Below are 19,376 nucleotides of genomic sequence, written 5' to 3'. Positions count from 1 at the left end.
CATCAGAACTTTTTGTTCTAGAACCCCGGGCTGCGCGATACAATACAGTGGTCACGGTAGTCAGAATGTCTCTGACTATCTCGGAGGACAACCCTTTTCAAGTCTTGATTACAGAGACGAATAACGATGTGGTGAGTGGTCGGGTTCTGCACTTTTTTCCGGAGCCGCGAACCAAGATACGATCCTTCTTAGGCTGAATTGCAATCGCGCTACGAGAAACACCGAACTACTAGAAATGAGCAACAGAGAGACAAGACCCTAAGGGAAGACTTTCCCGGCTGGACTGTGGATAATATCCTTACGCGACTCGATGGCGCCGCTAAAGAGGAAGGATTTCTGGATCCCCGCAATTGCCTTGTCATTTGGGCTAGGCCTCCTTCGCACATCTGCGACCTGATATCTGCTGTGCAAACCGAATTGAAGGCAGTTGCCCCATGTAAGCTTACGGAGACATTGCAGACACCCGTCACTATTGCAGTACCAGTCCACTAATCTCAATCGCCGAAAGCACTATGGCTCATGCCTCTCGAAAATATGCACACCACGGTCTTGGAAGTGGCTCATTCTTTGACGGAAGCGCAAATTGAAGACCTTGTCCAGACTCTCAAGTCTTCGACAAAGATCACTCAAGCGCAGATCGCAGAGCATCCACTAAGTCACCGATCCCGTCTTTTGAAGCCTATGGTGAGCTTCGACTCATCTGCCATGGCGCTGAGCTTTGCGCCCGCCGCAGGTGAGGCTTCGACTGTGCAGTCCCATGGCCATGATCATCAATATACGTACCATCATCTCCGTCGGGATATATTTGAAAAGGTTCGACAGACTGGTATTCCCGTTGCCTCGCGCTACATCGTTCCGTCGGCACATATCACTATCGCTCGCTTCATCACCCAGGAAGGGTTCCAGGTCACCGGAAAAGACTCCTCAGTACAAGTGGACCACTCCCGTGTGAAGCTGCTTGTTGATAAAATTACTGATATCAATGAGAGAATGAAAAGCATGTACTGGCCTCAGCCTGATGGCACTCAGCCTGAAGAGGGTGAATGGGTGGTTGGGCAGAATAAGCTGGTGATTCGCAGGGACGACTTTGGTATGGAGGAGGTGAAGATGTTTAGTTCACTTCAGATGTTTAGTTGCTTTGAAGATAGTTCCAGAATTAGGGGGAACCAGGCGTGGAGTGTGGAAGGCTTCGCGTTGATCAATCAAACTTCACGGTCGGCTCGTACGGCATTAAAATCAATTGTGCTTTTTGAAGCGATTATAATGCCGAGATCAAAGAAATGGCAATAGCTCATTTCTGTGAGCATAACCGGCTGTCAACATGCCGGAGTGTGAAAGATAACGCGTGCACCGCCCACTGTGTCTCTTTAATTTCCCCCATCTGCCAGGCCGTTCTCGCCAGGTGTCATCTAGTGACTTGGTTCTTTTCTTCAATCACCTAGCAGAGCGACTCTCTATCCTCGGTTAGTCTGGCGCTCAACGTGGCGTTTTCAGAGTTGCACTGTGGCGGGTGCGGGCCGACATACCAGCGTGGAAAACATCCATTTTGTGGTCCTCGATAACTAGACCTCCAGAAAGAGCTTTCCCTCTCTTCACAAGTGAATAGTAAAACCCAGATCTGTGATTTGGACACGGTCATCCACCATGGATACCGCAGCTAACAGGGGGATTGTGGTCATCTCCGGTGGAAGCGCCGCCAACAACCTCGTCGATGTTTTCGACACTCTACGAGAAAGCAAGGATTGCCTGCTGAGCTATATCATACCCATCAGCGACAATGGAGGCTCTTCCTCAGAACTCATCAGAATATTCGGAGGCCCTGGAATCGGTGATGTTCGAAGTAAGCGAGTCCTTTCCGCGACAACATCATTTTAAGCTGATCATTCGCGATAGGTCGACTGGTCCGGTTGATTCCTGACTCGCCCATCAACTCGGAGCGTACAGCGATCAAGACTCTCTTCAACTATCGTCTTCCTGCCGAGGAGTAGCCGCTTCAAATGAATGGCAGTCCATCGTGGACGGCACTTCTGGCCTGTGGAAGTCCATTGCCCCGGCTAAAAAAGAGTTAATCCGCTCATTCTTCAACATGCTCAATTTAGAGATCTTGAAACGCGCTCGGCCACCATCATCAACATTTGACTTCACTTCTGCCAGCGTGGGAAACCTGTTCTTGACAGGAGCGCGGCTCTTCAGCGGATCCTTCGAGAGCGCCATCTATCTCATTAGGCAGCATTTGTGGAGTACAATCAGATGCTGTGCGTGTCATTCCCGCAATCAACTCTAATTTCTCTCACCATATTTCCGCCACTCTTTCCGACGGAACAGTCATTGTCGGACAGAACAGTATATCTCATCCTAGCGAAGTCACAGCGCTGCAGCCGGACCGTGGCTCGCGGCCCAGACGTCCTAGCTTACTGCTTGCTGATGGCGATGACTTGGACGATACAGAGCCATCTGATATGTCGGACGCCGTCTCATACGAGGAAGATCATCTCCCTGGCTCTCTTGCCACACTCCGCAACAAGAACATATCTTTCAGCAAAACCGAGAACGAAGATCTACCGAGCCGAATCGATCGCATTTGGTATATCAACCCCTACGGTCAAGAGATCAGGCCAGCCGCCAACCCACGTGTGCTTGAAGCGTTGAATGACGCCCAAGCTATTATCTACAGTATCGGTTCTCTCTACACCTCGATCATTCCCGCAATTATTCTCCGCGGCGTTGGCAAGAGCATCATGAAAAGCCCAGCACGCCACAAGATTCTGATTCTCAATGGGTCGTTGGATCGCGAAACTGGGCCGCCGTCCGAGCCCTTTGCTGCATCTGACTTTGTTGAAGCGATCGCGCGCGCTGGAGAGGAAAGCCGTGGACGGCGTCATCGTAGAACCACTGATCACGGATCAACTACCACACCCTCCTCACCCGAGACTATCAAACCACATACGCCTCTGCCATATACCGCATATGTGACCCACATTTTGCATTTGGATGGTCCTGGTACACCTCACGTAGACCGGGAACGGTTGGCGGACATGGGTATCGAGACTCTTCGTTTGTATGGTCGGAAGATCACAGCCATGGGTGGCGACAAGGAAGTCGTAATCGGCATGAGATACGATTCCAATGCTCTGATCCAAGCTCTCGAGGTCGTCTTAGGAAAGAAAGGGGATGCCATGGTCCGTGGAGGTGTCGGCAGTGGTCTCGGTCGGAGGAACACACTTGATCCTCGGCGGGAGAAGAGGGCCGGGTAATGGCACAATCTGGCTTGGGAGTCATGCTTAATTAGCATCTCACCAAACTACGCAATGGTCAACTAGAAACCGTCCTGAGGAAATCATTTCATTCGTAAAATAAGCATAAAGAAACATCGATCCGGCCCAGATGCAATGCGAACGCCACAAGATGAATGCTCCGATATGCAATGCTTGAAGATTGGGAAATATACAGGCACAAAGAGGCGGTTGTTGGGACTCATGCTTCGGGACCTGCAATGAGGTTCCGCTTCTTCGTCGTCAACTTAAGGGTCAGGGGAATAAGACTCCTCCTCGGCCCACTCACGTCAACTTTTGTGATGGGCTTTCGGCATATCGGACAGGTGCCCCGAGCTTGCTTGCTCGAGTCTACTCTTTGATCGGCCGAGTTAAGGTACTCCATAATGCAACGGTGGCAGAAGAGATGGCCTGTAGAGAGATGATTGATTAGAGACTGACAAATTACTGAAGGGCGACTGATGTCGCTTAGTTTCGAACTAACCACAAGAAGTGCTTGTTGCATCTTCCGGCGTGTCCATACACACCGGGCACTTATATGCACTTAGTAGAGAGCCACTGCCTTTCTTGTCTTCGGTTGACTGCTGAGCCTTAATTGCATCTTCCCGTTGTTTGGCAAGCGCCTTGGAAAGCGATGTCTCGGGTTCTGTTAAGTCAATAGACTCAACGGCGTCTTCGTATTGCTGCTCTCCATCTTGAGCACTATCTGAATCTTCTGGGCTCCAGAAGCCATCGTCTTCTCGTCGACGCTTTATTCCGCGGGGTGTTGCTGGGCTCCCCGCTTGATCCGGCGCGGATTGGTGATTGTGATCAGATGAGGTCGAAGACCGGCGCTGAGACCTTCAGATGAGCAGAGGTCAGGTCCACGACAGACAGCCTTCGACTCATTGTGAAAATTGCGAGTTTTAATATGCGCAAGGAATCAGAAGTTGGGTACTTTGCAAGCGCATAGCTTAGGAGATCCGAGGAGGGTGTGGTTGCAGCGATCTTTTGTTCCGTGTTTCGGATGCGATATGGCTCATTCGTGCGACGAAAGTTCAAAAACCGGGGATATTTTACCGCAATATCTTGCGCAAGCCCCAATCTGGAAATGCAAAGGCGAGAGAGTGAATAATGCAAAGAACAGTAGCTGCGATAGACTGATTGCCACCGATAAGCGACATATACGGAAGGCGGTCAGCCCTGAGGATAAATGGATTTGCCGAATACCGGCATGACGCCGAGATGCGATAGGCAATGATATGGAAATTGCTCCCATGATATTTAGTCCCCTCGCCTTGTCCGTCCAAGAAGTGCGCAGCCCCTGTCTGGCTGCAATCGCATTTGCTATCATGACCTGATGTCACAATCATTTTAACTATATGATGATATCTTGGAAATCATCTTGCGCTCCTTGTTCCAGGGGTGCCGTGAGGTCTGCGCGCCTGCGCCTGCGACCAGCACCTATCTTGCACGCGCACCCATGGCACTTCTCTGCAAGAAACCCTGCGCAATGCTACTCAACAGTAGCTAAAGATAGAATTACTCCCAAACGATCCCTTTCAGGTATGCTCAACGCAACGAGGCCCTGTTGCAGACTAAAGAATACGCCTGTACTCATCTCAGATAGTTCCTGCTTCCTCTAGGTTCAACGAAATCGGAGTCCAGCAACTGAGCGACTATGTTCACCCCCAGGTTTTTCCGGACAAACACCGGACCCCTGATCCGGAGCTGGTCGCCCTGGCACGAGATCACCTCGCTCGACACGATCTCCTTGGAAAATCCCAGAGTGGTGCCGAGCCGATTGCTTTTGACCTGCCTCCGCTCCAAGGAAAGACACTAGACGAGCATTTCTACAAGCTTGGAATGGATGCATCCGAACCATACTTGACTTACGCCAAATCATATGCCGCAGTGACTTGTCCAACGAAACCGCGCAGATGGGCCAGACGCAGTGGGTGGACGAAATACCATCCCAACGGCTCCTCTGAGCCAGTAGATGCTCCAAATGAGGAGATGATCACTTTCGACACCGAAGTTATGTACAAGGAACACCCCTATGCGGTCATGGCTTGCGCAGTGAGCCCGACCGCATGGTATGCGTGGATATCTCCTTGGCTTTTAGGGGAAACGGAAATTCAATGTCACCTTATCCCGCTAGGGGATCCCTCTCAACCAAGAATCGTCGTAGGCCATAACATTGGATACGATCGAGCCCGTATACGAGAGGAGTACGACATGCAACAAACACACAACTTTTTTGTGGATACAATGTCTCTTCACGTGGCCGTAAACGGCATGTGTTCGCAGCAAAGACCGACTTGGATGCGACACAAGAAAAACAAGGATCTCCGGGACAAGATCGCAAGCGAGCATAACTCCGCGGAACTGGCTTCGTTGCTCGAGAACAACATGCTGAGAGAAGAGGAGGAAGAACTCTGGGTAGGACGAAGCTCTGTTAATTCCCTGCGAGACGTGGCCAAGTTTCACTGCGATGTCACAATAGACAAGGCACAGAGAGATTTCTTCGGCGAGCTTGACCGAGAGACTCTTCTGACGAAACTCGATGAGCTCCTTGATTACTGTGCCGCTGATGTCGCTATCACTCACCGTGTCTATCGAAAAGTCTTTCCCAATTTCCTCGAGACTTGTCCGCACCCCGTCAGTTTTGGTGCCCTCCGACACCTATCCTCGGTCATTCTTCCAGTAAATCAAAGCTGGCAGGAGTACTTGACCATGGCCGAGGAAACCTACCATAAACGACTTGACGATGTGCAACGGAAATTGGTTGAACTATGTAACGAAGCTTTGAAAGTGAAAGAGCAACCTGACGTGTACAAAAACGACCCTTGGTTACGACAGCTGGACTGGTCCGGCCAGGAGGTGAAGATGGTGAAAGGGAAGAAAAAGGGAGATCCCCCGCGCCCTGCGGCAAGACAAAAGAAACCTGGCATGCCGAAGTGGTATAAGGATCTATTCCCCTCGAGCACCTCCGACATAAACCTCACAGTTCGCACTCGGATTGCACCTATCCTGTTGAAATTGTCTTGGGCTGGGTATCCTCTCGTTTGGTCTGACAAGTATGGATGGACTTTCCGGGTTCCCCGTGAGCAAGTCCAACAATTTGAAAATCAACCAGTTGTTCTTTGCGACATGAGCGAAGAGACGAATGAACAGCTGCAAAATGACCGGAAGAACACATACTTCAAAATTCCCCACAAAGATGGGCCACAAGCGAGGTGTACGAATCCATTAGCCAAGGGCTACATGGGATATTTTGAGCGCGGAATTCTGTCATCGCAGTTCGAACTTGCAAAGGAAGCTTTGGATATGAACGCCTCATGCTCCTATTGGATCAGTGCTCGAGACCGCATCATGAGCCAAATGGTGGTTTACGAGGACCAGGTTGAAAAGAACGGTCGAGAAACCAAAAAGACTGAGAACCGCGTGGGCTTCATTCTGCCGCAGATTATTCCTATGGGCACTATCACTCGCCGTGCGGTGGAGAACACATGGCTCACTGCGAGCAACGCAAAAGCGAATCGCGTTGGCTCCGAGCTAAAGGCTATGATTAAGGCCCCCCCCTGGCTACGCCTTCGTTGGCGCTGATGTAGACTCCCAAGAACTGTGGATTGCCAGTCTTGTCGGAGATGCGCCATTCCAAATCCACGGAGGAAACGCCATTGGCTTCATGACTCTTGAAGGTTCCAAAGCTGAAGGAACCGACTTGCATTCTCGAAGTGCGCAGATTCTGGGAATATCCCGCAACGATGCCAAGGTGTTCAATTACGGACGTATTTATGGAGCTGGTGTCAAATTCGCGGCGACTCTTCTTCGGCAGTTCAACCCGTCCTTGTCTGAGAAGGAAACCCAGCAGACTGCGGTTAATCTCTACAAGGAGACTAAGGGCACTCGTACCACACGTCGCTTGTTGAGTGCGACTCCTTTCTGGCGCGGCGGAACGGAATCCTTTGTGTTCAACAAGCTGGAAGAGTTTGCAGACCAGGAAAGACCTAGAACCCCTGCCCTCGGTGCTGGAATTACTGAGGCACTCATGAGGCGCTTCATCAACAAGGGCAGCTTCATGACGTCTCGCATCAACTGGGCTATCCAATCATCTGGTGTTGATTATCTCCATCTGCTCATTGTTAGCATGGACTACCTCATTCGGCGATTCAATGTTCAGGCTCGTCTTGCTATCACAGTGCACGATGAAATTCGCTACCTGGTGAAGGATGAAGACAAGTACCGTGCGGCGATGGCTTTGCAGATTGCCAATGTCTGGACGCGTGCCATCTTCTCCCAGCAAGTAGGCATTGATGACCTCCCTCAATCATGCGCCTATTTCTCGGCAGTTGACATCGACCACGTTCTTCGAAAAGAGGTTGATATGGATTGCGTTACTCCCTCGCACCCTCACAAGATCCCGCATGGCGAAACTTTGGATATTTCTAAGCTGCTCGACATGGGTCAAAAAGCCTTCCTGGACCCCTCCATCACATCCACATCTCAACCAACACCAGAAAAGTACTCGTACACTCCGCGGGAGTCGGTCATGTCCACTCTTCAGGCGTCCAATGATCCGGCTTTTATCAGGGCCCAGATTACAAAAGACGACAAAGAGCTTCGTGAAATCATCAGAGAAAAGACTGCAATCGTCAATGCCTCGAAACCATCTCCATCAAGCCTCACCTCAAGCAAAACTCGGGGTAAGTCCACAGGCTGGGCATCGGCAGAATCACAACGGGCAGTCCTTATGGACATGGAATCCGGTCTATACCCTGACTTCCGAACCCCGCCTCGCGCTGCCTCGAATGGAAATAAACAGTCGCAAACAGGCTTCTACAACAGATCTACCTGGAAACCTCGGCCTACCGCTCGGGCTTAAACTGATGCATCTCTCCTTCCTGACCTTGCTTCTCGCTTCGAATTTCCTTCTGTCTTCTGTTCTCTGTGTTATACTATCTCGCCATTTGTTCAAATTATTGGGCGGCTGTATGTCTTACGAGGAGTGATTATGGCACTGCATTGGGACGGCGTTGAAGAGGCACTGTGACTATAGTGTACAAACATCATAATTACTTGAAGTTTTTTGAGTCATAATCCATGTCATTAGCATTTGCATAGTCACAAGAATGCAAAGTAAAATGAAAGTCGAACTTAAACGAATCTTAGTTAGGTTGCTGAACAAAGTAAGGCTCAAGTCTCTTTCCACATTGATGGGACCCTGGTCAGATTAGCACAACGCCACTGGCAAGTCGATCTCTTCAGTATCACTCACGCGACCTCTATAACCGCACACTTCCTTCCCTGAACAATTTGGGTTCCTTCTTTGATGGCCAAATCGACTTCGCTCTGTTGAATGACCGTAGCATTCCATGCATTGCCAGCTGCTGTCGTAATACGGGATAATCAGGAGAAGGTTCAAAAGAGATATTAAGATCTGATCAGTAGATGTTTTTTAGCAACGGGTGTCGCGGAATCTCCGCGAATGGATATACAATATCTTAGAAATATATGCGATGAGGACCTGGTGACTCGGAGACGATCTCCACTTGATAGCGCTTGCATGTTCAAAGCACTAGTACCCCGGTCAACTGCTCGTCCACATCATGCTTGGTGCGATTTCAAACTCTATACATTATGCTATGCAAGAATGTGGCACAACGACTCGAGGAGAGGGGCGACTCCGACTGATAAACAGGTGGCTCCAGCTTATTTGGCCCTACAGAAGCAAAGAGGGCCACTGAAGTTTTCAAAGCGACGTTTACTATTTCACATGGAAAGCAGACAACTTTTCAAGCAAATACAAAAAAACACGGGGCTGTGAGCTATCAGTAGTATTTACATTGTTTTATTCCTAAGATCTTGAATGGACTTCTGTTCCCGAAGAGGCAAGCTCAGTGGACGGTTCGATTTTTCAAATAGCAATGCTACCCTATACAAGGCTGAATTCCCTCCCTTCGCATGAACTCCCAAATCCCGTAAGGCCCATAGTACCTGTCATCTTCCTGAGCGGATTGCCACAGCTTGAACAGGACTGAGATAGAGACGGTGCAGCTGCGGACTTTGTTCTCCATGCTGGGTATTAGTGACACATAGTCTTCTTGCTCCTTTTTGGATGTTATGCACGATCCAATATGAGCAAGAGGCCATAGAAGCATTGCCCATGCCATACTTGATGGCGACAATTCTTTCAGCAACAGGAGGGCTTCGCATAAAGTAACATCGATTTGCCTTCGAATGCTGGGCTCAGGCATTCCAGGACCACTCAGGGCACATTGAAGAGTGATGATCAGTGCCATCTGCAGGAAAAGAGCTGCTGTTATTTCATCCCTGTCCGGTGCTGGCCAGGCATGCGTTCTGTAAGCCAATGGTTCTGGCACCTCCCATGACAAGATCTCTTGTTCGATGGTATGAAATTCATTCAGAATGGCGTGGTCAAGATGTCTGGGGTGAGAGAACGGTACCCTTCGCGCAAAGATAGAGATTTGTGGAATCATCTCGAATAAACCATATGCGCACGAAGAGGATCGGCCATGATAGTATGACGACAGATCCAGGGATTGATTTGCCATACCATTGATTTCAAGACCGAAATGATGATTCATGATATGAAAAGCCATGTATTGCTCTGCGATAAAGCACGCACAATTTTCATCAATCTTGCTCAGAAGGTCGTTGTGTGAAACCAGTAGAGTGGAACACGGCAATATGTGCTGCATCACTGCGCCTTCCATGTTTCCGTCGACGACCTACATCAGTTCAGAAATCATTGAGTGAAATCATTGAGATATGTTCTTTATTGGCTACATACCTCGTAATTACAGAGAACCAAGAGCATCATGATGATCTCTATGGGGTTCTTTCTGAATCCACTTCCAAAATCTGTGATCAAGTACTTTGCGGCTCGCAAGGCAATTCCGTAGTGCGTAAGGGCAACAACGTGTGATTTTGTATTATCATAGGACAAGTGAGAAGCACTTATAGCCAAGGCAGCATGAAGAAAGCCTTCGTTTTGCTGGGCAAGAGGCAAAAGATAGACGAGGAACGGATTCTCGACACTGTTTTTGACCACGAGACGTTTCACCGATCTCTCAATGTAGTGATGGAGAAGCCTCTGCTCAGTGGGTCTTTTTTTCAGGCGAGGCCATTGTGAGAGTGCATACTCTGGACTAGAGATTTGCAGCTGATATGAAGAAGTAGTGTGCTGAGTAAGGGCTAGATCCTTGGCTGTTTCGGGACCCAAGGGACAGTTCACCCTTGAACTTGCAGGCCAAGAACAAAGTAGATGATTGCGTACGCAACCACCACAGATTGGCTTCAGTTCATCGCATTTGGTATGGCGGGTGCGACAGCTCAGGCAACCGGATTTTGTTCTTCTGGCACTTCGTCTATAAGGACGGAAAAGTCCTTCGCCAGGAGTGGCTTTGAACTCTATCACGCCATGCATCTTAACCCCCAGCCATTGTTTATCGGCAAACAACAGATCAGGCACGAGAGAAGGGGAGATGTCAAGCTTGAAAGTTGCAGGGTTCCGGTTCATGCTTCGTCAGGCCATGGATCCACCGATAAGGTCGGCTATCCTTTTCTGGACTAGCGTAGTCATCCCAAACAGGAAACACGAGTGTATGTCTTCGAAGAGCTGGCAAGATATCCGTTCATCTGGGCATTTTCCGGGCCTTGATCCACAGCGATATGAAATATTGACGGTTTACCCTCGCCTTATTCTCTTAGTCAGGTGGATCCCAATCAAATAAAACTCAGTGGCTTACATTCTTCCGCACAGTATAAATCCTACCATTCTCCTTTCATCTAGAGACAAGGTCCTCAATATTTCTCCGCGCTAAGAATTGAATCGTCAAATTCAGAGCGATCTATGATTCAATTATGCCTAAAAAACACCCCGAGTCACCTTCCTCCTTCGAGTTCATCGTGACTCCAGACGCTTCACAGAGTGCCCCCAAGGAGAATTACGGAGTTCGAACGACAACTGTGAGACCATTGTCACCTTATTGATCGGATTATACTCTTGATTGAGATGAATCTGACATTTTTCTGTGATTGTGTAGTCTCCTGCCATCAAAAATGCTCCTTTGCCAGCCGATGGTGCTGGAAACGATTCTTGGAACAATGCCATGCTACTGTTCCTCTTGGTATCTATCCCGTGGTTCATATCGTTCCATCTCGGTGGTGGCCTTTTCTTCACAGTCTTCATTGGGATATGCACCGCCATTCCAATTCTCATGGCATTCTGGACCGCTTGCTCCTTCATGTCCCCACGCATGAATGAAAAAGCAACCCTTCCGGGTCGACCAGTTGAGCATTATCTCAACTTTCGCACTCAAAGTGATCGTGCAAAATACCAGGGCAAGAGGAAGATCCCTATTGAGGTGTTCTATGAAAAGTATTTTCGCGGTGAAGTTACTTTCAACAGTGGAGATTGTTTAGAGAATCTGGAGTACCGACACGATTGGGCGAGTTTCAGATTTACTTGGGGGGTTTTCAGACATTTCCTGTTTGGATTCGTTCCCGAACTTGTTGTGCACTCTCGATCTCAAGGTAAGTAAAAATTCAGGCTCGTTGCTCTGAGCCAACGTTGAGGACAACAAGAAAACTAATGACCAATGGCCCATGTAACCCAGACGAGGAACAAGTCAGTGGGACTTATGACCGTGGCGACGATTTCTATGCATGGTTCCTAGGCCCTCGTATGGTATATACCTCCGGTTTGATTGGGGATGTCACTAGAGAAGAGTCCTTGGAGCAGTTACAGGACAACAAATTGACAGTGGTTTGCGAGAAGATTGGATTGCAGCCTGGCGATACGATGCTGGATATTGGTTGCGGCTGGGGAACTCTGGCAACTTTTGCGAGCGTCCACTACAAGGCGCTTGTAACTGGGGTTACGCTTGGCCGCAACCAGACCGAATGGGGCAATACTACCCTCGAAAGCGCTGGAATTCCCCAGACTCAAAGCCGAATTCTTCGCATGGACTATCGTGACTCGCCTAGGGTTCCTGGGGGATACAAAAAGATCACAAGCCTGGAGATGTCGGAACATGTTGGTGTTCGTCACTTCCGTGGTTTCCTTCAACAAGTCTATGATATGCTGGACGATGATGGTGTGTTCTATTTGCAGTATTCTGGGCTTCGGAAATATTGGCAATACGAAGATCTCATATGGGGGCTGTTCATGAATAAATATGTGTTCCCAGGCGCCGATGCCAGTACCCCCCTTGGGATGGGTGATTGATAAACTGGAGGGAACCGGCTTCGAGGTCAGAGGCATTGACACTGTTGGAGTACACTACTCAGCAACTCTGTGGCGTTGGTACCGCAATTGGCTTGCCAATCGACAGAACGTGGAGGCAAAGTACGGAGCAAAGTGGTATAGGGTAAGCATTCATGACCCGCAATAAGTACATAGTGCTAACAAAGATTCAGATTTGGGAAATCTTCCTTGCCTGGTCCACTATCGTTTCCCGTCAAGGCGGTGCAACTTGCTATCAAATTATTCTCGTCAAGAATCTTAACTCTACTCACCGTGTTGAGGGCGTGCCGAGCCAGTTTGGAATCACCGAAGCACTCAGGTCGGCGGTTGAGAAGATTGGAGGAATTCCAAGTGCCTTCCTATCTTAAATAAATTCGTTTCGGGAAAGTTTAGTTGGATATTTGTGAAAGCTTTTGTATGGAAGATGGAGATGACGGTCAAGGCCAAAACATAGTTGATTCTCGCTCTCCGAGAAATATTGAGGCAAAATGATTCACTGCTGGGAAATAGTCTCCGTGGCGATATTCACCTTACTACTTTTGAAGTCGCGCGCTTTCACCTTATTCTTGAACAAAATATCCATCTCAGCAAAAGTTCGGTTCTTAGTCTCGGGGAGTCGGAAATACGCCCAGATAAGACCAAGCCCCATGAAACCGCCGTAGAAGAACCCAGACTTCGCTCCCCAGTTCCACGCAACTGTGTGCATCATCCGAGGAACCAGTTGACCATACACCAGAACAGCTACGTTATAGACTGCTCGGGCGAGCCCAACAGTCTTGTTTCGAAGGTAGTTCGAAGGTAGTTCGGTGACAATAGTGTAGATAATCGGACCGATTGTGATGAAGAAGACAAAGTACTCGATCAGCAGGATAGTACCAATTCCATATCCGATGTTTGGATGTGTTGTTATGCTTGGAATCCCCATTAAACCGATGACAAATGTGGTCACAGTCATGAATGCTGTGCCGTAGAGGAGCAAGGTGCGCCGACCAACCATTGGCACCAGGTACCATGCGATAAATACACCGACGATAGCCAGTGCATATTCTCCCATGCCAAAGTCAAATGAAGCAGTTGATGGAAGGCCTGCTTGCTCTAGGAAATATACAATATAAGAAATAAGAGGGGCACAAAGCTGTTGAATCAGCCACGCGAAAACTGCAATCTCCGATCGACGCAAATCGACGCCCTTAAACAAGTCCCAGTAGGTACTGGAAGCCTTCATCTCGTTTTCAATCTTGATAGTGTGTTCCATCATGGCGACAGTATCTGCAATCTGGTCTTCAGTGTCATCTTTAGACCGCAGTCGTTTCAGCACGACACCAGTTTCAGCAATACGTCCCTTGCGGACAAGCCACCATGGAGACTCGGGTGCAAGGAATATACCGAATGCGAGTGGAATCGGCAATACCCATTGCAGAGCAAATGGAATTCAGTAGGCCCATTGCCCTTTCGACGATAAGAAAGCATGAAGAACTCCAGTACCGAGTAGATAGCCAATACTCCAGCACAAAGAGACCAGCATGGTCAGATAGGGTCGGAGGACATTCGGGCAGACTTCAGCTGCGTAGGTAGTTGTCAGGGTCTGGAAGACACCCAATGGGACACCCAAGAGGATTTCAGGTCCCAGATACATGTATATGCTAGTCGCAAAGAATTGCAAGAAAATAAAACACATCATCAAAAATAAAGAGCCGATCATGACTCATCTCTGCCCGATCAAATCTGCAATAATACCATTGAGGAGTAAACCAATGATTTCACCAGCGTTGACACCATTGCTCACAGCGGACTGAAGATTGGCCGGTACTTGGTATTTCCCGTCGCTTTGGAGCTCTCCAAATCTCTCTTAAAATGCGGGGAAGGCGAAGAATCCACTGACAAACGCGTGGTCGAATCCCTCCATTATGAGAGCCGATGAAAATAGTATAGACCAAAACACTGCTTTGGGGTATTTGCGGATACCGTCCCGCAGGCTCATCCAGTGTTCCTCTTCTGTAGCCCTTTGCGCGCCTTTCAAGGTGTCGCTAGCAGACACGTAATGTTCCTCAACCCTCTCATGAACGACCGTTGTAGTCGCCTCATCGGCGATATCTTCTTGGTGCTCTACCATGCTGAAGGCAGTCCCCTATGTAAATTTCAGATATATGGATGTCACAGATCTCTGTAATGTAGGAATCATAAATCAAGCATCTTGAACACACTGGGCACTTGGCTCCCCTTCGTATCGGTCCCACAACATCTCCGCTTCCCAAGAATGTGGCGTGGGATTTTCCGGGGTAAAAATCTGATGGGGTAACCTCCGTGCTCTGCCCAGCAGTCTGGGAAAGTAGTGACCGAAAGTAAAAGACATACACGCCTATCTGGGAGGTCAATAACCCGAGCTTTGGCTGTCTGTGTGTATTGAGGCAGTGGAGAGAGCCCCCGTGCAGTCGTATACATCCCAGATGGCGGGGAATGGGGAATCCCAGTTGGTGGAACCTTATAATTGAGTTGTGGCTGGATTGCCTTGTGCTCCTCTCCTCCATGGCCTGATGGTGCCGCGTATAACTATCCATCTTTGATCGGATTCAACTTCCTGCCAAGGCCATCTCTCCTCTGCCACCACTTGGCTTTTCTTGTCCCGGTTTGCTTGATCAATATTGGAAGTCTGAGCGCTGAAAGGATTGCAATCCTCTGTCTTGGCGAGATGGTGTTTCCTTTGGAGTGTCGTGGGAGCGGGATATGCATCAATCAGGCCAAGCCTTCGTTCTAGAGGCCGATCATGGAGAGTGGCCCGTCGAATCTCGTGAGATTGCTTACTGGGCTGATGGATCTCTCAAGTGGACGGCTCACTCCATCAGCGGTAACGTTCCTTATAGCAAGGAGTATGCGGTCAAAGCTGCACCAGCGCAGGAGAGAACAGCCGGTATCAGAGTTCAGCGAGATGGCACCTCCATTTCGATCACCTCGAATCAAGGGCTCCATCTCCAATTTAAACAGACTGGAGGTTCCTCAATACTTGAGCGACTGGATATCGATGAGAACACCGTCTGCTGTGGTGCCACGGTCATTGCATCCATCAACGGAACTGCGGTCGAAATCGAAAAATCAGACTTTTAGCCGAGTTGTTGTAAAAATAAGTGGTGTAGTAGAAGCGGCAGAATCTGAAGGTCGCCTTCCTTTCGATGTACGAGTCTACGTGCATTCGAATTCTTCTTCAATCAAAACAATTCACTCATTCGTGCACGACCTGGACGCCAAAGAGCCACTCACATCACTTCGCCTACAACTTGCTGTTCCCCTCGAGGAGACTGAGTTGTACAACAGACATATTCGCCTCGGTGGCTCAGCAGGAGCCATTCTGGAAGAAGAGGTGAAGGGGCTATCCGGGTTGAGACATGGACCCACAAACCAACTAAAGGATCAGTGGTCACTCTACATGAAGAATGGGCAAAAACCAGTCTCAAAAAGGGTCTTTCCTACATTCCTCCATGGGACTCTTACTCGCTCACGCAACTCTCATCAGATGGCTTCACAATCAAGAAACGAACAAATCCAGGATGCTCTTGGGTCAAGATCACTGGAGGTGGACGAGCAGTTGGAATTGAATATATTGGATCTGCACAGAATGGCGGACTTGCCGTCGGCATGTCGGACTTCTGGGAGCGCTATCCAACACAGATCGAACTCGACAAACTGAGCTCTGGTACTGGTGTCATGATAGTGTGGCTGTACTCGCCTCTCGCCGAGCCATTGGAGACGGCACCATACCATGATGGTCTCGGTTTGGACTCATACAAAAAGCAGCTAGAAGCCCCTCGACGTGACATACGAGGACTTCGAGCCAGGGTTTGCAACAGCGAATGGTATCGGAAGAACAAATCAATTCTTCTTGAAGCCATTCCAAAAAAACTCCCTCCAATGAGGAACTGAATGCTTTTTCAGCTCTGGTTCGTGACCCACCAAGACTAGTCGCGACAGCAGAGCACATGTATGCAGCAGGCGTGTTTCATGGATGTTGGTCTCCTATTTCGCTCAATGGACATTGGGGCCAAGCTGCAAGAGCAGCTGAAGTTGAAAGAAATCTGGAAACTTTGTTCAATTTCTACAAGGGCCAGGTTGAACAACATCGATGGTATGGATTCTGGGATTATGGTGATGTGCAGCATACGTACGATTCTTGTCGACATGCGTGGAGATATGATGTTGGTGGTTTTGCTTGGGTTAACTCTGAGCTCTCTACGGACCTGTGGCTTTGGCTCTATTTCCTTCATACCGGCCGATCAGATGTCTTCAAAATGGCCGAAGCCATGACAAGGCACACTGGTGAGGTAGTGATTTATCACTCAGGGAGATACAAAGGATTTGGAACCCGACATGGTGTTCAACATTTTAGCGACAGTTCCAAACAACTTCGAATCTCGAATGTTCTCTATCGCCGCGTTTACTTCTACCTTACCGGAGATGAGCGCGTTGGTGACTTGATTTCTGAGCTTCAAGACTGCCAGAAGTCTCTCCTGGTAGTCGATTCCCACCGCAAGGTACAAAGTCACGCTGAGATTCCAGAAGGGTTTGCCATGACGAACATAGGCCTGGACTGCGGACCTCTTGCTGCTGCCTGGCTGACAGCTTGGAAAAGACGGAGTGACGGCTGGCAGACCTGCAAGGACCTCCTCATCAATCTTCTAGACGGCATTGCTGACTTGAAACATGGCATTGGAAACAACGCAATTTTATTTAATCCAACAAGTGGTGAAGTGCGAGAATGTCCCCGGCCAACGCCAGAGTGGGCAATCTCTCATCTTTCTATGCTATTCGACTTCCCTGAGATCATGGCTGAGCTTTTTCATTACGCGCAAGAGGAGTATCCTTTGGTGATACAGAAATTCAACAAAGTGTATTTAGCATACTGCCGAGCCTACAATGGTGGACCAAAAGTACAACGCAACGAGTTCGGCTTCGAGTTTCCTTCACATGCGACATGGAGACAAATTCTTCAACTCTCACTGCTTTCGCGGCAGCTGATTCAGAACCAATCGATGAGGATCTTGCAACTGCTGCCTGCAAACAGTTCCTCAACACTGATGGCTACACCGCGAAGCAGGACTGGAGGATTCTGCAGACTTCGCCTCCGGAATATTTCAGTCACGGTGAGGAAGCTTCCTGGATCAGTACAAATGAGGTTGCTCGCTATGGAGTTTCTGCTTTAGTCAACTTGGCAACCCTTGGACAGAGGTTTCGGTAAGTCAGTGTTGTTCATGACATATGAAACTTGCAAGTCCGATTGTCCTAAAGCGAGGTATGGCTTGAATCTGCTACAAGATTGCGAGACGTCGTTTCCACGGCCAACCACGGCCACTTGAAGGAGGTCGTCAACATTGTGAAGGGTACCTCGATATTCAAATCTTGAATGGGAGAGACGATAGAGAGATTGAGCTCATTCCGGGCCTAGGATAGCCGGAGGAAATGATAGAAAGTTAAGAAAAGTGGTGCCCAAGTACTTGATACCCGGTAGTTCACAGTAATGAGATGAAACTTATGCATCGAGTGCAAGTCTCAGGACCTCACTTGAACCCGTTCAGAGATGAAGGCACCACCGCCTGCCCAGTGACTTTGGTCATGATACTGACGCTAACGATCGGTGTCGATCCTCAAATCAGGTATCGCTTTCGGATCATAGTCACCAGCAACCCAAGCACGCTCTCTAGGCGGGAGTGGGCAGGGTCGAATGGAACAATGAGATGAGGCATAAGTCGATCGGTCAATCAAATAGCGCAGCATAAACTTCCTATGTAAAGTTCGAAACAAGCCATGGCTATTGATGGAAAATCAGACTTGGCAGCTTCCTGAAGGCACATCGGTTCTCCCCGGAAGGGCAATTGTTGGCTGGCGAGGGTTCACCATGTCCATCTGCATGCCAAAGATGGTTTTCAAAAATCGTTTACCTTCCTCCTGAGATTTTCGCTAATTGATTTCACGTTTTCTTTCATCTCAATTCTCTAGGCATTTTTACCTGTGACGCATCAAACTATGGCCCCAACAAGATATGCCAAAATGATAGGCACCGGGGGACGCGCCGCCTTCTTCTATAGCGCCATCGTACGCGATTTCACGGACACAGCGACGCTTGTCGCCTTCTGCGATACTAATCAAACACGAATGGATGTCGCCAATAGCCGCACTCGAGATTTAGGCAAATCACAATTACCAACTTACAAAGCCATCGACTTCGATCGAATGATTCAAGAGACAAAGCCAGATACAAGAATTGTGACCACGATTGATCGGACACACCACACCTACATCATTCGAGCCATGGAACTTGGCTGCAACGTACTCAGCGAAAAGCCGATGACGATTGACGAGAACAAATGCCAAATGATTCTTGCTACTGTCAAGGCGACGAATCGCCAATTGCGAGCCGCCTTCAACTACCGATATGCGCCTCATAACAGCAAAGTCCGCCAGCTTCTAATGGACGGTGTAATTGGGAAAGTGACCTCTGTTGTTGATGGAGCTATGTCTATCTTGACGGGCATCGCAGCTAACAAGGCCATTCGGACCGGGCAGGTGGTGCAAGTGAAAGATTTGTTACACTTCTGAGCAGGTCCAGTCAATGAGATTTCCAGTCATGGACCTTCAAGTTCAAATGGTAATTTTCACCTAGTAAGATATCTATCAAATATGTTTCTACTTATCGTCTGTCCTTCCGGGCTTCTTGCAGTCTGCGCAAGGGTCTCGAATTGTGTAAACGCTTCGGTGGATCCTGTCATGGACGTCCACTCAGCGATGCAATCAGTGGAGACCTGACCCTAGTCGGATTCGTCAAACCAAACAAAGGTTTGAAGAATAAGCTGTTGTCAATGACC

General features: G+C 48.9%; 9 protein-coding genes across 9 annotated transcripts; 6 read left to right on the top strand and 3 right to left on the bottom strand.

Annotated features, from left to right (window-relative positions):
• Positions 1-65: 65 nt before the first annotated feature.
• On the top strand, positions 66-1,160 carry N7477_003714 (uncharacterized protein; the record flags this gene model as incomplete). Its single annotated transcript, XM_056965377.1, has 4 exons — positions 66-131; positions 193-436; positions 509-1,101; positions 1,155-1,160. 4 exons carry the CDS (start codon positions 66-68, stop codon positions 1,158-1,160), a joined length of 909 nt encoding a protein of 302 aa, XP_056825330.1.
• A 484-nt stretch (positions 1,161-1,644) lies between these two features.
• On the top strand, positions 1,645-3,254 carry N7477_003713 (uncharacterized protein; the record flags this gene model as incomplete). Its single annotated transcript, XM_056965376.1, has 4 exons — positions 1,645-1,840; positions 1,894-1,938; positions 1,989-2,255; positions 2,326-3,254. 4 exons carry the CDS (start codon positions 1,645-1,647, stop codon positions 3,252-3,254), a joined length of 1,437 nt encoding a protein of 478 aa, XP_056825329.1.
• Positions 3,255-3,623: 369 nt separating this feature from the next.
• Positions 3,624-4,160, bottom strand: N7477_003712 (uncharacterized protein; the record flags this gene model as incomplete). The annotated part of the gene is made up of 3 exons (XM_056965375.1): positions 3,624-3,683; positions 3,800-4,112; positions 4,147-4,160. 3 exons carry the CDS (start codon positions 4,158-4,160, stop codon positions 3,624-3,626), a joined length of 387 nt encoding a protein of 128 aa, XP_056825328.1.
• Positions 4,161-4,734: 574 nt separating this feature from the next.
• On the top strand, positions 4,735-8,139 carry N7477_003711 (DNA-directed DNA polymerase gamma MIP1; the record flags this gene model as incomplete). The annotated part of the gene is made up of 3 exons (XM_056965374.1): positions 4,735-4,777; positions 4,882-6,849; positions 6,902-8,139. 3 exons carry the CDS (start codon positions 4,735-4,737, stop codon positions 8,137-8,139), a joined length of 3,249 nt encoding a protein of 1,082 aa, XP_056825327.1.
• Positions 8,140-9,184: 1,045 nt separating this feature from the next.
• Positions 9,185-10,797, bottom strand: N7477_003710 (Zn(II)2Cys6 transcription factor; the record flags this gene model as incomplete). The annotated part of the gene is made up of 2 exons (XM_056965373.1): positions 9,185-10,006; positions 10,069-10,797. The coding sequence occupies 2 exons, from the start codon at positions 10,795-10,797 to the stop codon at positions 9,185-9,187; spliced, it is 1,551 nt and encodes a 516-aa protein (XP_056825326.1).
• Positions 10,798-11,141: 344 nt separating this feature from the next.
• Positions 11,142-12,893, top strand: N7477_003709 (S-adenosyl-L-methionine-dependent methyltransferase; the record flags this gene model as incomplete). Its single annotated transcript, XM_056965372.1, is given in 5 exon segments — positions 11,142-11,246; positions 11,324-11,813; positions 11,897-12,459; positions 12,470-12,649; positions 12,699-12,893. The coding sequence occupies 5 exon segments, from the start codon at positions 11,142-11,144 to the stop codon at positions 12,891-12,893; spliced, it is 1,533 nt and encodes a 510-aa protein (XP_056825325.1).
• Positions 12,894-13,018: 125 nt separating this feature from the next.
• Positions 13,019-14,638, bottom strand: N7477_003708 (putative MFS alpha-glucoside transporter; the record flags this gene model as incomplete). Its single annotated transcript, XM_056965371.1, has 2 exons — positions 13,019-13,891; positions 14,408-14,638. 2 exons carry the CDS (start codon positions 14,636-14,638, stop codon positions 13,019-13,021), a joined length of 1,104 nt encoding a protein of 367 aa, XP_056825324.1.
• A 611-nt stretch (positions 14,639-15,249) lies between these two features.
• Positions 15,250-17,917, top strand: N7477_003707 (polysaccharide lyase family 26 protein; the record flags this gene model as incomplete). Its single annotated transcript, XM_056965370.1, has 5 exons — positions 15,250-15,565; positions 15,935-16,291; positions 16,453-17,404; positions 17,446-17,748; positions 17,803-17,917. 5 exons carry the CDS (start codon positions 15,250-15,252, stop codon positions 17,915-17,917), a joined length of 2,043 nt encoding a protein of 680 aa, XP_056825323.1.
• A 620-nt stretch (positions 17,918-18,537) lies between these two features.
• Positions 18,538-19,110, top strand: N7477_003706 (Gfo/Idh/MocA family protein; the record flags this gene model as incomplete). Its single annotated transcript, XM_056965369.1, has 1 exon — positions 18,538-19,110. The coding sequence occupies one exon, from the start codon at positions 18,538-18,540 to the stop codon at positions 19,108-19,110; it is 573 nt and encodes a 190-aa protein (XP_056825322.1).
• Positions 19,111-19,376: the final 266 nt, after the last annotated feature.

The sequence above is a fragment of the Penicillium maclennaniae genome (assembly GCF_028827695.1).
Source record: "Penicillium maclennaniae strain IBT 15551 chromosome Unknown utg000003l:1.0-5670915.0:1.0-5674809.0, whole genome shotgun sequence".
NCBI classification, from domain to species: domain Eukaryota; kingdom Fungi; phylum Ascomycota; class Eurotiomycetes; order Eurotiales; family Aspergillaceae; genus Penicillium; species Penicillium maclennaniae.
The sequence above is the reverse complement of the archived record's forward strand: the minus strand, read 5'-3'. Positions and strand labels throughout refer to the sequence as shown.